Here is a 15,544-nt window from a genome sequence, read left to right on the forward strand (position 1 = left end):
GACAAAATTAGAGATTTTTATAGATTTTGTAATTAACTTTATAGAGTGTATTTATAATTTTAGTTTTTTTTTCAGAATTAATTTTTTTTATATGAAGATCAACATTAGTCTATCTCATCTATTATAAAGTGCACTTACTTTTTTTTTGTTCCTAAAATTTATATTTGCTTACTTAGATTAGATAAATTGCTTGTGGAATTGTAAATGGGAAATTATATCTCGTTTAACTCTAAATTTGCCTAACTCTAGCAAGTTTACTTCTCTTTTTGTAGAGACTAAGAGGATTTAATTGATGGCAGTTTTAAAATTGAAGGATTTTATTCTTTTTATCTCTACTATTTAATTTTGGAGACTATTTTATTCATTTCTTTTGCTAAATTGAAGCTCTTTTAAATTTAAAAATTAAAATTTATTAAAATTAATTGGAATATAAAATAATTACCATTATTTTTTATATTCGATCATTGTTTTTTTTATCTTTTTGTGTTAGAGGAGTATTTTTATTTTAAGTTTATGTTTAAGATTCAATTGAATCACTAAATGTGCTTGTAGCTAAAACTCTACTTGATTATGAGTTTTTTATTCGGCTTTGAGGTGTCAAAAATTCGTTTGGTATGATGAGTTAATTTGCTTATTTTTAAATTTGGTTAAAATTAGAACTAGGTAGGTTTAAAGGTTTGCTAGAAGAATTTTAAAAGTATTGAATTTGCTTATTATTATTTGCTATTTTTTCACAGCTTTAAGGACTATCTATATCATTTTGTTATACTAAAATGGGTGCTCTATTCTATAAATTTTTTTTTTCAGAAAGTGTTTCATTGGTTGAGATATATTTTTTCATATTTTATTAGCTATTCTACTGCTAGATTATATTCACTTAAGAGCTGTTTGAAATTATACCGCTATTTCTTTTTTTGTTGAATAAATTAAACTTTATTGCTCTAAAAAACTCCTTTTTGTCGTTACAATCGTATAACATTGAAGATGAGTTTTCATTTTTATAGAAAATTGATTATTATATAGGTTTTTTTAGATTAGATTAAGCTTAATTTAGTGAAGTACTTGTTTGCGGTGCCAAATATGGTTGTTGCTAATATATTTGCTATTGCTAAATAAATTTATTAGTAGAGTTAAAATAGCAATTCATTTCATTATTAATTAATTAAGTACCACTATTATTTCTTAAGGGCCAGTTACTATTATTATTTTCTTTGAATGAATATGGAGTAGCAAGGCTTAGGCACATTTTTTTAGTAAATTTTCTCTTTGGTAATTTGCCACCTTTTTGGATTATATCTTTGCTTTAGTTACTGTCAAATGATTATTAACTTAAAATTGGGTAGTCTTGCATCTCATTAAACTACTCTACAGAATCTTCAGTATTAATTCTATAGTCTATATTTGACCTGGGTGAAAATAATGAGTTATTATCATCAAAATAGAGAAATCCTTTTTATATTGAAATATCGTTTTTCATTTTGTAACCTTAATATTAAGAATTTTCAATTTTTTACATCAAAATTAATTATTCTTATCAATTAAATATTATCTTTTCGAGGTGATAGATCTTACGTTCGTTTATTAATAAGTAAATTATGTTGCTTTTTATTTTACTTTTATGGTAAATATTGTCTTTAAAGTATTGGCATAAAAATTGTACTATTTTTATAAATTGTTTATGTAAACAATTTAAAAATGTGATTGAGGACAATACTATAATTCACTTCTATTAGTATAATTTTTTTTTATAAAATATTAATTAAAAATTTGCATTCATTAAAATTTAAGTTTATTACTGTGTATATAAATTGAGTACTTGAAACCATCTAAAGTTATTAAAAAATTTAAAAGCTAAATTCATATTTATTTATATCTAGCCTAATAAATATATTATCAATAATTCAATAGAACCTTCAAAATCATGTGATTATGAATTTTTGTCACACTTTTTTTGGAATTTTAAGACTTTGATTTATAAAAAATAATTCTTAATTTTAATTTTTCACTTTTGGTGAGAGCCTATCTTCAATTATAAAAATCGAATTGTAATCACTGGATATTGTGGTATTTTAATAAATATAACAATATGATGGAGCAATATATTAAAAAAAATATATACTTGGATATTATAAATTAAAAAATATTTTATTATTTTTAATTAATAATTTAAACTTAATTATTATTTTTTTATCTTAGATTTAATTTAATGAGTTGATGTTAGAGTAAAATTTATAAAACAAATAAGTTTTTTATAAATATATATATTTATAAAATAATTTTTAAAGAGATATTTATGTTAAATTTTAAATATTTTAAAATATTTATTACAAACATGAAATGTATTAAAAAATTAAAACAGTTTTATTAGTTTATATATTTATTTACAAGCTCACTTAGGTTTTATTAAAAGACAAAACAAAATCTATTCTTATCTTTTTAATATATTATTTATTCATTTTAAATAATATGATTAATATGCAATTAATCATTTGTGTTTTATAATATATTCATTTATTTCATTCACACTTACTCACTATACTTAAACAATTTTTAGATTATTTGTCATTCCAGATAAATTTTCTATTTCACCAGAAGTGATTATAACATAATCACCTGATTTAACATACTTTTAATCTTTAGCGTATTCTAACACCTTTTCTGTAAGTACATTAGTTCCTACAAGGGTAAAGAATACCTTACCAGTAACTGATGATAAATAATTTATATGTCTTGCAACTTTATGGTTCGATGTGACAGCTATTATAGGACATGGAGGTCTTAATTTTGAAACTTTGAGAGCAGTGCTTCCAGTACTTGTAAATACAATAATAAGATTTGCTTATATATTATAGGCAGCATCAAGAGTGCATTTAACTATTGAATTTATTACAGATTGTTTTGACCACTATATTTAAATTGGACGAGTCGTGTCATTTAAATTTTTTAAAATTTATCTTGCTTCTGTCTCCATACAAATACGAGAAAGAGTTTCAACAGCTTGAATAGGATACATTCCATAGCTTGTTTCGCCGCTTAAAATAATAGCATCTACATAGTCTGATACAAGATTAGATATTTCTCCTACTTCACAAGTAGTAGGAAGCAATGAAGAAACCATGGAATCTAATATGTTACATGACACTAAAACAGGCTTTAAGCTTTCATTTGATTTTTAAATAAGTTCTTTCTATTTAAAGTGAAGCTTTTCAACAGGTATGTGAACTGTTAAATACCCTCTAGCTATCAATACAGCATCAGAAACCTTTAAAATTTCATCATAATTTTATACACCTAATTTTAATTAAAATTATATATATAAAATTTAAAAAGCTATTTGGTTAGTTAGTTAGTTACCTTCTAAAGTTTAAATTTTAGCAATAATTTTTGTCTATTTTGACTGACAATGCCTTTTGACAACTCTGATATCTTCTGCTGTTCTTACATTTGATACACATACACTATCAATGTCATGATTAAGAGCATTTGTAATATCAGTGATATCTTTTGCACTTATGACATTTTCACTGAATTCATCATATTCCTCATCATCAAAATCTTATTCTTCACCATTAGAATCTTTTTCATCTGTAAATTAATGGTTTTTATTTAATTATTTACTCTACTTACTTTACTTAGTGTAAAATAATGTTTCTTTTTCGTCTCTACTTTTATAAATGAAAATAGGTTTGTAAGATTTCAACATGCAATCACTATCAACAGTGCAAACTATCACATCATATAGTTTTTAGTTTGTATTCTTTTTAAGTTGTTTTAATTAATCTGCAAATACATTCCTAGTTGAAGGTGTTGTAGTATTTGATGAGATTACGCTATTATCAGCAGATTGTTCATATTCATTTGTTTAAATTATATTTGTTGAATATGGTAAAACTTAAACAGATTGCCTTGGAATACTCTTCTAATTAACTTATTTTATCAGTGATTCAGACATTCTCTTCTTAGAAGAACTGTCAGCGTCTGAGGCAGAAGATGTGTTGACAAAATTATCTGTGCGTTTTTACTTTTCAGTCATTGGGCGGGTAAATTAATGTCCATATCCAAAGTTTTCTTATAAATATTTAAGTGTTTCATCACTCTTTTCTTTTTTTATAACTGTTAATCCTACTTGACCATAGTCAATGATAATTTTAGCACCTACACCTATTCTTTTAATCAAATTATCATCGTCTACAGAACAGATATTAGAATCACCAACTATCTTCTTCTTAATAATTATTCTAAATTATTGTCCCTAATATTTTAAAAATGAATAGTTAATAAAGCTATTCATGGATGAACTCACTTCATTATTAGCTATTATTTAAATTTATTTTTAAGGTTAAAACGCTTGCTTTTTAAAATAAACTATTTTTTGTATTTTAATTATAGCTTAATAATGTCTTTTTTAATATTATTAATTTTGTAAGTATTTTTACCTTTCTTAAATAAGTTTCAGGTTATGATAGTTAGCCTATCCGAACTAAACTTCCTTTTAAAACACAAGTGAGTGGAATGTGAACATTATATTCTTTTTCTAATTAATCTCTCCATTAACATAATTGCGCTAAAAACTATCTTTCGCAGTAAGCCATATTAATTAAAAATGAATTGACACCTGCTAAATAAAGATCTCTAACTTAATCATATGTCTTATAATTATTTTAATTAATAGTTGCAATTATCTTTGTCCTGCGCTTTCTAATAATTTTTTATCTCAAATTTTCATAATATTCACTTTCATATTCCAGCAATTCTCCTCTTGATTTCACGAAATTTAATACTGTCCTTTTTTTATCAATTAAGTGATGTGATTTTTGATGTTGATTTTAATGGATGGCAATTGGAGTATGGTTTTCAGAATGAAATGGATCATCTGACTCATGAAATAGTAAAGATTTTCCTTGTGCTTACTGATTCGTAAATTAAAGAAGAGGAGTATCTAAAGAAGGAAGTGTCATAGAATGTTCTGATTTTTGATTAGGAGAATTCTATTAATATTTTTATTGGCTAACTTGGTTTTCTTCTTGATGATTGCTCATTGAAGTTTCATCTTAATAATGAGACTACTAGGTACATTGGTCCTCAGAATGATGATTGTTATTTTAATCAAATTATCCATGTCTAAATTCCATTCTGTCATCGTTTACGCCTTATTAAGAGTTCTATATTTTATCTGGGCTATTATTACTCATACTAAACACTAACTTTTTTTGTAAAATTTGTATGTGTGCCTTTTTGTTAATATTTAAAGTTATATTTATTTTTATTGCCTGTTTCTGGACTACTGCTTTTCTGTCCCTCTATAATTCTACTTCTCTAGATCAAATATTCTAACTATGATATTTGCTAAATGAAGCTTTAAAATGTTTATTTATAATTTTTTTGGTATTGTTTTGTGATTTAGTAGTTATTACGTAAAATTAAATGATAAAATCTCTAATTAAATATAAACTAGTTAAATTACACTTCAAATTTGCTTTTTATCTAAATAATTTTCGTATTATTATATTATTTCATTACTAAAAGTAATTTAGACAAACACTTTCATGTATTTATTGACTCAGTTATACTAATTTAATGGTTTTAATTTGTTAAATTTGGTTATAATAAAATATTTCTTCATAAATGTAAATCAGAAATTTTATTTTAAGTAAATTAATTTTAATTAGTTAAAATTCATATTTAAAGATGAGCTAATGTTTGTCTTAAATAAAATTAAATTAAATAAATTAATAATATTATTTGATCATGATCCACCTCCAATCATTTTATGAATAAAGTAATAATATATAAAGTATCACAATAGTACTTTTTAATAGTAAATAAAAATCAAAAAAGTATTACCTTGAAACTTATGAATTTACTATAAAACCTTTCATTTTAGGAATGTTTTAAATTTATGAGTTAAAAAAACTATGCGATTAAAAATACTTGTAGGAATATATTTATTTTCTAAAATATATTAAAATATTCTACTAATTTAGCTTAAAAAACTTATTACAAGAAAGCATTAGTGCATTAGTTTAAGACTACTTAAATAATTAGCGATGTTCACTACATATTTTAAGCGTGTTTATTTAAAAAATTTACATTACGTTAAGAATTTTAATCAAAATTTATGTTAGTCCTTATTTTTTATTAAAATTCTTTTTGTTATCATATAAAAATAAAGTTTTGTATTTAAAAATTTTGTAAAAATTATATTATTTAAAACCTCTGTTAATGTTCATAGTAATGATAGTCTGTAAATTTATTAATGTAGTATCCAAAATCAATACAACGTTTTATTAAATAGAATAGATTAAAAAAGAGGGTTATTTAATAAAAAGTAATTGGAAGTAAAAAATATTGATTTAGTAATGGAAAGTTTTTTTGCTTTGAAAAAAGGCTCATCTATTTAAAATTAATCAAAAAAATAAATTGGATGAATGATGAGTGAATTTTAGAAAAGAAAGTTAGATTAATATAAAGTAACAAATAAATAGGCAAAACTTTTGCACTCTCACTACTCCTTTTTAAAAATGCAGATGCAATCTTTTTAATTAATTTTTTTACTATAAAAAATTGAATGCTCATACATAAGAGATTGATTGTTTTAGATTATTTATTTTCTTTTGAATATATAAAAAGAAGACTAAAGAATTATAAAGAAAAATTAATAAATTTCACAATTCTTTTTTTAAAGGAAGAGGAAAAAGATTACTAATATTTTTTATTTTAGAGCCATTTTAATTGTAGTTTAAAACTATCTCATTAGGTTTAGAAATCACCAGAAAATGATGTTTTAAAATAATATCATTCAGAAAGAAATATATCTAAATAATAATAATTAGAATATTTCTAACTATACCACCACTGACCCAACATCCAACCATTATCCAGAATTCGCCTAATAACTTTAGGTAAACTCTAAATTTCTTAATAAATTTTCTTTTCTTTCTTCTGATAGAAGCTAACTTTCTTTAAGTCTTAAAACCCAAAAATTAAAGTAAAATTTTGCAGGCATAAATAAGTAATGCCCTTGCAATTGTCTGTTTTAACAATTTTTGCATCCCTCTAAGAAGAGTCAGTGATTTCAGCTAGTAGAATACACAATTACTTTGAAATCTTTTTTTTTCCTTCCTATCTATAAATTTTTAGAAAACAAGAAGAAATTAAGAGGGTAAAAAATATAAAAGAACTATATTTGTTTACTTTGAATGGATATATTATAACCTATTGTTTTTCTTTGAATATTTTATGAGTTTCGCGCGAGTTTTCTTTTTGCTCTACAACTTATTTCTTGTTTTCATTCAATATCTCATTAATCTATTCATTCATTTATTCTCTAGTTCTGCCTTAATTTGATTGAGTATTCTTCTATCTAATTAAAATGCAAAAAAAAATTTTTTTGCAAACTTTCTCATATGTTTAATCTCAGCCAAATCATTTTTAAAAAATCACCTCAAAAAAAAAGTAATAAAAGTATTAATTAATAAAAAAAAGTAAATTTCACCGAATACAGGATAGGCAATGGCATTTTCTTCTTAATCTCCAGTCTAAGCTATGGCATTTCCTTAAAATGTGAATAGCGGAGTAAATGGATCTAGATTAATAGGAAGTAGCAGCACATAGCAATAACATTTAGTGCAATTAAATCCATAAGATTTCATTCAAAATTGTTAAGTTATGTAAGGATAGTAATAGTAGCGCATAATTAATTCTGGATTTGATTAGCCATAGCAGTAATTTCATCATTAAATGCAGCATCAACAACCCATGCAGCAATTCTATAATTAAAGCAATCCTTCTAATGCCTTTTAGTTAAATTGCACAAATCATAACTATGCTTCATAGGTCATTTAGTAATAGCAGCATGCATAGCTTAATCAGCTTCACCAATAGTCTCCACATTAATTTTAGTAGCATTAAATTTAGACAAATATGTAGATGAATTAGAATAAATTAGGCTTACAAGATGAAGATATATCAGGATTAACTTCCAACGATCTTCATCCACATCATTCAGGTATGCAACAAACATAACTGTAGCATCATAAATCATACCTAAATTAGATTGGACATTAATAAAATAGCCATCATCATAATATTCCTTAATAGCAATTCAATAATAATAATAATTCTAACCTATTACCTTAGTCTGTAAATCATTAAAATGGGTAATAACATAATTTTATATAATAATAACAACAGTAACAGCAATTACATTAGTAATAATAATAAATGAGATACAATTTATGCAACAATTAGAACGGATACTAGCAAGCAGCTTAGATTAATCATCTTTAATAGCACTCATCACCTAAATAGCAATCAATTTAATAGCATTAAATAGGACTAGTATAATCTGTTCCGCAATTAGATTTAAAATAAGTAACAGGATTGGTTTAAATGGAAGAAGAATCCAACCAAGTAAAGTAGCCAGTACAAACAAATTCTTTTTAAGCTCCTACAAATTAGATATAGAGAACATCCATTTAAAATTTAAATCATAGCTCTCCTACCAATTCTAATAATTTACAGATTAACAACAGTTAGAGTGCAGTGTAGCCTAATTTTAATAGTATAATGCAAGCTAGAAATACTGAAAATAATGATGAAATTATAGAATAGGAGTAAGTAAATAAGGAGGTAAAAGAAGAGTTTATACCTGTAAAGAAAGGAAGAGGAAGACCAAGAAAAATAATAACAGAGGATTCAAAAATAGCTGTATAAACAAAAGCAAAAACATTAACACTTTCAAATGAAAGCACAACTGGGCAAATTAACACTGCAGTAAATTCTGTACATATAACAGGAAGCAGTACTGAAAAAAGATAGACAAGAAGTGCAAATCGTATAGGAAGCAGCTGCTCAGTTTAGATTGGAAGCACTGTAAAAGATTCAGTATAGCTTACAACTTGCAGTAAAGCAAAGACTGATATTGAAAGTTCATCTGCAATCACAAGAGGAAACGGATTAGGAGAAAAGGGAACTGAAATTCCTGAAGAGTTAGATTCTGATCAATACATCCCAACAGAAGAAGAGATGATTTAGGAATAAAGAAGATATGAAGCTCTCTAACGTAAAAAATATAAAGAGGAGTTGAAGAAAAAATCTCAAGAATAATATTCTGATGATGAAGATAGCGAAGATAGTGCAATAGATGAAAAGAATTTTGTTCCTAATTCTGCATTCTTGAAGCAATATCGTCAGCGTTTGATTGGTCGCTCTTCAAACTCAAAGATTTTTGAGTTAAAAGATTCTTCAACTGATGAAAATATAGGTTAGGTAGTGAAAATAGTGCCTCATAAAATGAGCAATCATCATCAGATTGAGTGCAGAGAGTTGAGAAATGAATTTAGATTCCTCAAGAAAATGGATCATCCAAGAATTATTAGTCTGAGTAACAATTCTGAGTTTATCCGTGATAGAAATTATTGTGGCCTTCTTCTACCTCAAGCAGAGTGCAATTTGATGTAATTTGCCAAGACATAGCGTCATGGTAAGGTATCTTTAGCTTAAATGCGTATTGCTTTTAGGTAAATTGCAGAAGCTATTCACTATTTGCATGAAAATTATATTTCTCACAACGACATTAAACCTGACAATATGTTTGTTTTCAGTGAGAATGATTACAAGCTTGCTGATTTTGGTTTTGCAATTGACCTCCCAAAGCCAAATTCCTTCAAAAGAAATTCTCGTTTCTCATAAACTCTAAGAAAGCAAGTAAAGATTGAAGACCTTAAGAAGAACTGGAAATAAAGATGCAAGCAATATGTAGCTCCTGAATTAATCAAGCTTCTTAATGGAAAGCGCCCAAGAACTCCTTCTGATGAGAAAGCTTGTGATGTCTTTGCTCTAGGTGTATCGTTTTTCATCATTATATTTTACCAGCTTCCTTTTTGTGGTTCTGCTCTTAAAACAGATTAACGTTACAAGCACTTCTTCAAAGGATAAAATGAAAAATTCTGGTCATAATTTAAATCCATGCTAACAAAATTTTAACAACAGGAAAATTCTTATCCAGAAGAGTTAAAAGATCTGTTTAATAAAGTATTAGAACCAGAGCCAACAAAGCGCTTGACAATTGAATAAGTACTTGAACATCCTTGGTTGAATCATTGAAGAATTAAAAAAAATTTTTATAGAAACTTCATAAATATTTTATAAACTAAAAATATTCATTTTAAATGAATTCAAAAGATTAAACTCATTCATTCATTCAATAATTGATAGAGAATATATATAAATAGTCTTTCAAATAAAAATTGCATTTATAAAACCAACTGCAAACAAACCTTCTACCAACACTAATTGCAAACAAAAATACTTACCTAATTCACTTTAATTTTGAAATAAATAAACTAAAAATAAAATTTACGTAATAAACTCATACATAAATACATACATACATACAATTTCGAAATATTTGTTATCTGTATATTATATATATAATTAGTTAGTTCCCCATTTATGTTTTAAAATAGTTATATTAAGAATCTTTTTTTAAAGCTATAATTTCAACAAATTTTCAATTTTAGTATTATACAGAATAATTCTTTAATTAATCAGTATCAGTCAATCAATCAATATCATTTTTACTTTGGTATCTCGAAAAATCCCAAAAATAAATTAATAAATGTAAATTGTAAAATCAGGATATCATCCTTAAAATATATTTTAGATTTAATAACTTTCTATTTGAGATCTATTTGGGATGATTTAACAATGTCCAAAATTTGTAAACATAAATGTTGATTATTATCCAGTAATCATGATTATATTATAGAAATTGTTTTTTAATGACCCTTTTTAATGGCCTCATGCCTAAAAATTTATTTAACATGCAAACTAACAAATTGAATTAGCGAAAACCATAAATTAATTATAAACTTAATTTTGAAAAATGATAGATACGATTTAGAAAAAAAGATAAATTCTTCGATCAATAAAATTATCAATTTAATCATTTTGTGGAAATTCTAAGAATTTCTTTTAGAATTTAGAATAATCAGACAATTATAAATTTGAAAATTTATAGCCAGCATAAATAAATAAATTTACAATATCTATCCTCAAAATAAATTTGTTCACAATTCTCTCCCCGCTTTTTGAAAGGCTATTGTTGCGCTGTGAGTTTTTATAAAGCTTGATTTTATTTTTAACTATCTCTTCATTTAAGAGCTAAAAAAGATAAATTTTGTAAAAAAAACAATCAAGTAGTAGTTAAGGAATAAATGCATGCAAAAATATTTTTTATTTGTTAATTTATTAGCATGGAATGAAAAAGATTAAATTTATATAATAGTAATAAATACTTGATATCAAAATACAAAATTTAATTATACATTTTAATAAATTAGATAGAATTTTAAAATATTGAGAAGAGTAAAATATAAATATGATTTCACAGCTATTTATTTAAATATATATATATATATATATTATAAGAGATAGATTTTGCTTATCTCTGAATTAGTTATTGAATTTTCCAGAGATAATATAGTATCATTTGATGAGTATAAAAGTAATATTTAGATTTAATTATTATGGTTGGTGGTATTTTTATTTAGTATTATGATTATTATTATTATTAACTAGGTTTGATTGTATGTATGTCAGCCTATAAAAATCATATGTATATTTTTGCTATTATTTTGTTAAATATTTAAAGTACTTATAAATATGGTTAATATTTTGGAAGATACTAATTTAATTAAGTTAGTTATTTGTTTTTTTATTTAGTTAGTTATTAGTTAAATTAGGATGCTCTATTTAGAGGGTTTTATTTTAAAAGATTTAGCAAGTTTAGTTTCAATCATTAGCATTTTACTTTTTTAGAGCTTTAACGATTACGTGTTCTCAATGAATGGATTTCATCTATTCTAGAAGGGTCTTAAGTTGCTTTAATGTAATCACGAAGGACATCTTTATGAGCCTTTTTATTGTTGACTTGACTTTTATCTAACCATTCCCAAGCTTCCTCATTAACGAAGTAGTTGAATACAGGCTTGAAAGGTTGGTTTAAAATTAAGGCTTTAATGAAAGTGTTGTTAAATTTGTGCATAGACTCAAATTTCTTGTACTCAAGTCTGAAATTTTATAGCTCTTCGCGTGTAGTTACTCCCAAGGCTTGCATGATTCTTGTTTCGTCACCCCAGTTGTTAACAAAGTTTCTGAAAGCTTTAACAAAGTTCTTTACAACATTTTTCTTTGGTTAGACTGGAGCATTTGGATTAAGAGAGCTATTGTATTCTTCATTATGGAGTTAATTATGATAATTCTTGTGCTAAGATAGACTATGTTGTTATGTAGAAGCTTTAGAATGAGATTACCAGCTATTTTATTCGTAATTGTCTTCATCTTCTTCTTCGTCAACTTCATCACTTATATAACAACGTTTATTAGATATTTTTTATGGTGTAGAGGCTTTTTTAACATAATCTTCGTCATCACAACTGGTAGAGGCTTGTGATTTATTAGATTTTGTTGAGGATTTTTTGGAGGTAGATAAGAATCTTTTTTCTTCATTTTCATCATCTTATTGTTCGTTTTCATATTATTATGATACTTAAAGTCTCTTGCTCTTCTTGCAAGTTTTCTTTTCTGACTCGTTAGTATTTATACTGCTTAACTTTGGGGTCTTCTTCAATGAGCCCTTCTTAGCACTAGAACTTTAATTACTGTTTTTTACTTTTTTAGCAGATGAGAGCTCGTTATCACTGTTGTAATCATGTCTGTTATTATTTATTTAAATAGTTAAAGAAGAGCTTAATATATCATCTTCTTCGTCATCTGCAGATTCATCTACTGAGCTTTTTTGAGAATCACATTATGAAGTTGCCTCAGATTATTAGTTGGCAATCAAAGATTTAGATATTTCTTTTTATTCGTTTTATACAAAGTCGCTCTTGATTTATTATTCCTATGGCAATACGCTTACATGATAAGCTTGTTATTATTAAATTTATACTATTGATAAAGGAGATTCAAGATTTCCATACACAGAAAATCCTTGGTCAGTTTAAGTGATCATAAATTTAAAAGTGAAATTTTCGTTTTTTAAAGTAATGTCTGTTGAATTAGGATAGTAAGCAGTGTAATTGTTATCTGTCTTTTCCTCAGTTTTGGGATTTTCAGTAGAATTGGATGGGGTGAATTATACGTACAATCCGCTTTTTTTATAGAGGAATCCATTTAGAATTCTGCGGTTGTAGACGTAGTTTTTGTTAGCTTGAGGAGCAGAGCAAAGGGTTGTATTGCAATCATCAAGATCAATGAAAGTATCCTCTACCCTTAACAAAAGGTGAGTTTCTAAAACACCTTGAATCTCAGATACCTTATGAAGATAGAAATCTGTAATTAATCTGAGATTCTCAACAGAATTTTATGTAGTTGAAATATTATATGAATTCTCCTCCTTACCTTCTTATAAAGATGAAGAAGTAGTAGAAGAAGATAAATTACATTTGTTGGATTAATTCATAAAAGAAATACATTCAAAACATTAACATTTTTTCAAATTTTAACCTTAACTAAAATAATTCATACAACCACCTCTTTTTCTTTCCTCCAATAAATTTTTATGGTTACCCTAACTTTCTTCTCCATCTTTCTGAGTTGGAGATCCTACCGAAAGAAGTTATTTTTATGAGCTGATCACCCACTAAAATCCTTTAATTCCTTTGCCTCCAAAACCATTAGAATCTTTCTTCTACCCCTCACCTACTCCCAATTGCTATTGGTGGAGACATTATTTTCCTGATTGATCTTATCTAAATCCTCCTATCAATTTATTTGATCCCACCTCAACTAAATTATCTGTGTTGTTAGTCTAATCATAGATATTTCTACAAATACGCACCCTGCGTTTCCCACATGTAAACACGTAATTAATTGAATAAGAAACACCTTGTTGTTACTTCATGTTGATTCCCTTACTTTTTTTGATTTTTTTGATGTGGATTCTAATAGAAGTCTCAAAAAATTTGTTTGTTTGCTCTAAGAATTGTATGTAAATTCAAGAATGTAATTAATTAATTAACAAATAATAAGTAGTGAAATTAATTCTTTTAGAGTTAGTTGGAAATGAAAAATGAAAAGTTTGGAGAGAATCGCTTCAGATATCTATGTCTTCGTTTGATTCTATTGCTTTACTTGGCAATTGTTAAACAATATTTCAATAAATTTGGTAACTAAATTTGTTTTCTTTTATGATAGTTGAAGAAGGAAAACTTCTGTTTTGCTTCTTATTGTTTTATTTTGATTTTTTTGATTTTTTTTTTTTTTTCGTTTAATTTAATTATTATATTTCTGCAATCTCCCCTATCTCCTTGACTTTTATTTTTAAAGTCAATTGATGTATTATTTAAATAGGTAAAAGGTGATGCAAATAAATCATCCAAACACTGAAATTAATTGTAAAAAAGAAATATTCCCCACTTTATTATTGTTTTTTTTTTTCTTTTTCCTTTTCAAATTCAATTAAATTTATCAGATTATTATCTTTTTTTGATCGATTGAAAGGTGAATAATTGAAATAGTAAATTTTGTCGGGTGAGTATATTTTTATTCCTTTGCATTTAATTATTAACTCTTCGATAAATAAGTTGTTAACATTAATCTAATTGAATTATAAAGCATTATAAAAAAGAATCATCCTCTATTTTTCTCTCATGTTCCTTCTCTAACTATTTTTTTTTTGTTTCCCTTATTTTATAATTTGCATAATATAATCAATTTGTTTATGATTCTCCCCAGCTTTTTTCCACTTCTTAGCTCATATATTGAAGGCAAGATAAACGATTTAGTTTAGTCATTTTTTTGACTCAAACCTCAAACTGGAGTTATCATGATAAATATTGTTTTCTGAACTAAAAATAATAAACAAATACATAGGCTCACTTTATGTATACACTATATATTTTAAATATAAAAATTATAACTAATCTAATAAATAATCTCAATATAATATTTTTATATACTCCTTAAGAAAAAACCTCTTCCTGACAATAAATCGAATAATTAACTGTGTATATAATTCTTTCCAAATATTGGTAGATCTCTAGAATATAATTAATAAGTGTAGAATTATAAAATAAATTTTTTTGCCAGCAGTAAAAAGATACTGATCTTATTAATCAACTACTAGCCTCCTGCCTAAGTGGCCTATATATTATAAGCAAAAATATCATGGAATAATTAGGTGCTATAAAATTAAATAAGCTTATTACTCTTTAGTTTTTAAATTCTTTTAAAATAGAAAAAAATAAATGAAAAATAATATTTTAAACAATAGACTATTTATATTCAAAATTTAGAATGCATTTTTATTTATTTTTATTAGGATGAATCCCCCTTAATTCAAGTAAAATAATCATCAAATTAAAAAAATATTGGAGATAGGATCAAAAAAGCACTTTTTCCTCTCAGTTGGACATTTGTATCAAAAAAATAATTTAAATAGCTATGATTTTTAACTAAATTTTTGTAAAGTCACTTACAAAAATTTACAGTCATCATCTTAGTGACATGTTAACTGTTGAATTATTTTCATAATCAA

At 25.3% G+C, this 15,544-nt stretch overlaps 4 protein-coding genes across 4 annotated transcripts; 1 reads left to right on the forward strand and 3 right to left on the reverse strand. All coding sequences in view use genetic code 6, as the record gives it.

Annotated features, from left to right (window-relative positions):
- Positions 1-98: 98 nt before the first annotated feature.
- On the reverse strand, positions 99-1,516 carry TTHERM_01205290 (hypothetical protein; the record flags this gene model as incomplete). Its single annotated transcript, XM_001029956.2, has 2 exons — positions 99-386; positions 443-1,516. The coding sequence occupies 2 exons, from the start codon at positions 1,514-1,516 to the stop codon at positions 99-101; spliced, it is 1,362 nt and encodes a 453-aa protein (XP_001029956.2).
- Positions 1,517-2,530: 1,014 nt separating this feature from the next.
- On the reverse strand, positions 2,531-5,192 carry TTHERM_01205300 (pyruvate kinase complex alpha subunit; the record flags this gene model as incomplete). The annotated part of the gene is made up of 3 exons (XM_001029957.2): positions 2,531-3,291; positions 3,355-4,252; positions 4,437-5,192. The coding sequence occupies 3 exons, from the start codon at positions 5,190-5,192 to the stop codon at positions 2,531-2,533; spliced, it is 2,415 nt and encodes an 804-aa protein (XP_001029957.2).
- A 1,584-nt stretch (positions 5,193-6,776) lies between these two features.
- On the forward strand, positions 6,777-10,107 carry TTHERM_01205310 (Serine/Threonine kinase domain protein; the record flags this gene model as incomplete). Its single annotated transcript, XM_001029958.3, has 2 exons — positions 6,777-6,902; positions 7,486-10,107. 2 exons carry the CDS (start codon positions 6,777-6,779, stop codon positions 10,105-10,107), a joined length of 2,748 nt encoding a protein of 915 aa, XP_001029958.2.
- A 1,693-nt stretch (positions 10,108-11,800) lies between these two features.
- Positions 11,801-13,909, reverse strand: TTHERM_01205320 (hypothetical protein; the record flags this gene model as incomplete). Its single annotated transcript, XM_001029959.3, has 1 exon — positions 11,801-13,909. One exon carries the CDS (start codon positions 13,907-13,909, stop codon positions 11,801-11,803), a length of 2,109 nt encoding a protein of 702 aa, XP_001029959.1.
- Positions 13,910-15,544: the final 1,635 nt, after the last annotated feature.

The sequence above is a fragment of the Tetrahymena thermophila genome (assembly GCF_000189635.1).
Source record: "Tetrahymena thermophila SB210 genomic scaffold scf_8254415, whole genome shotgun sequence".
NCBI classification, from domain to species: domain Eukaryota; phylum Ciliophora; class Oligohymenophorea; order Hymenostomatida; family Tetrahymenidae; genus Tetrahymena; species Tetrahymena thermophila.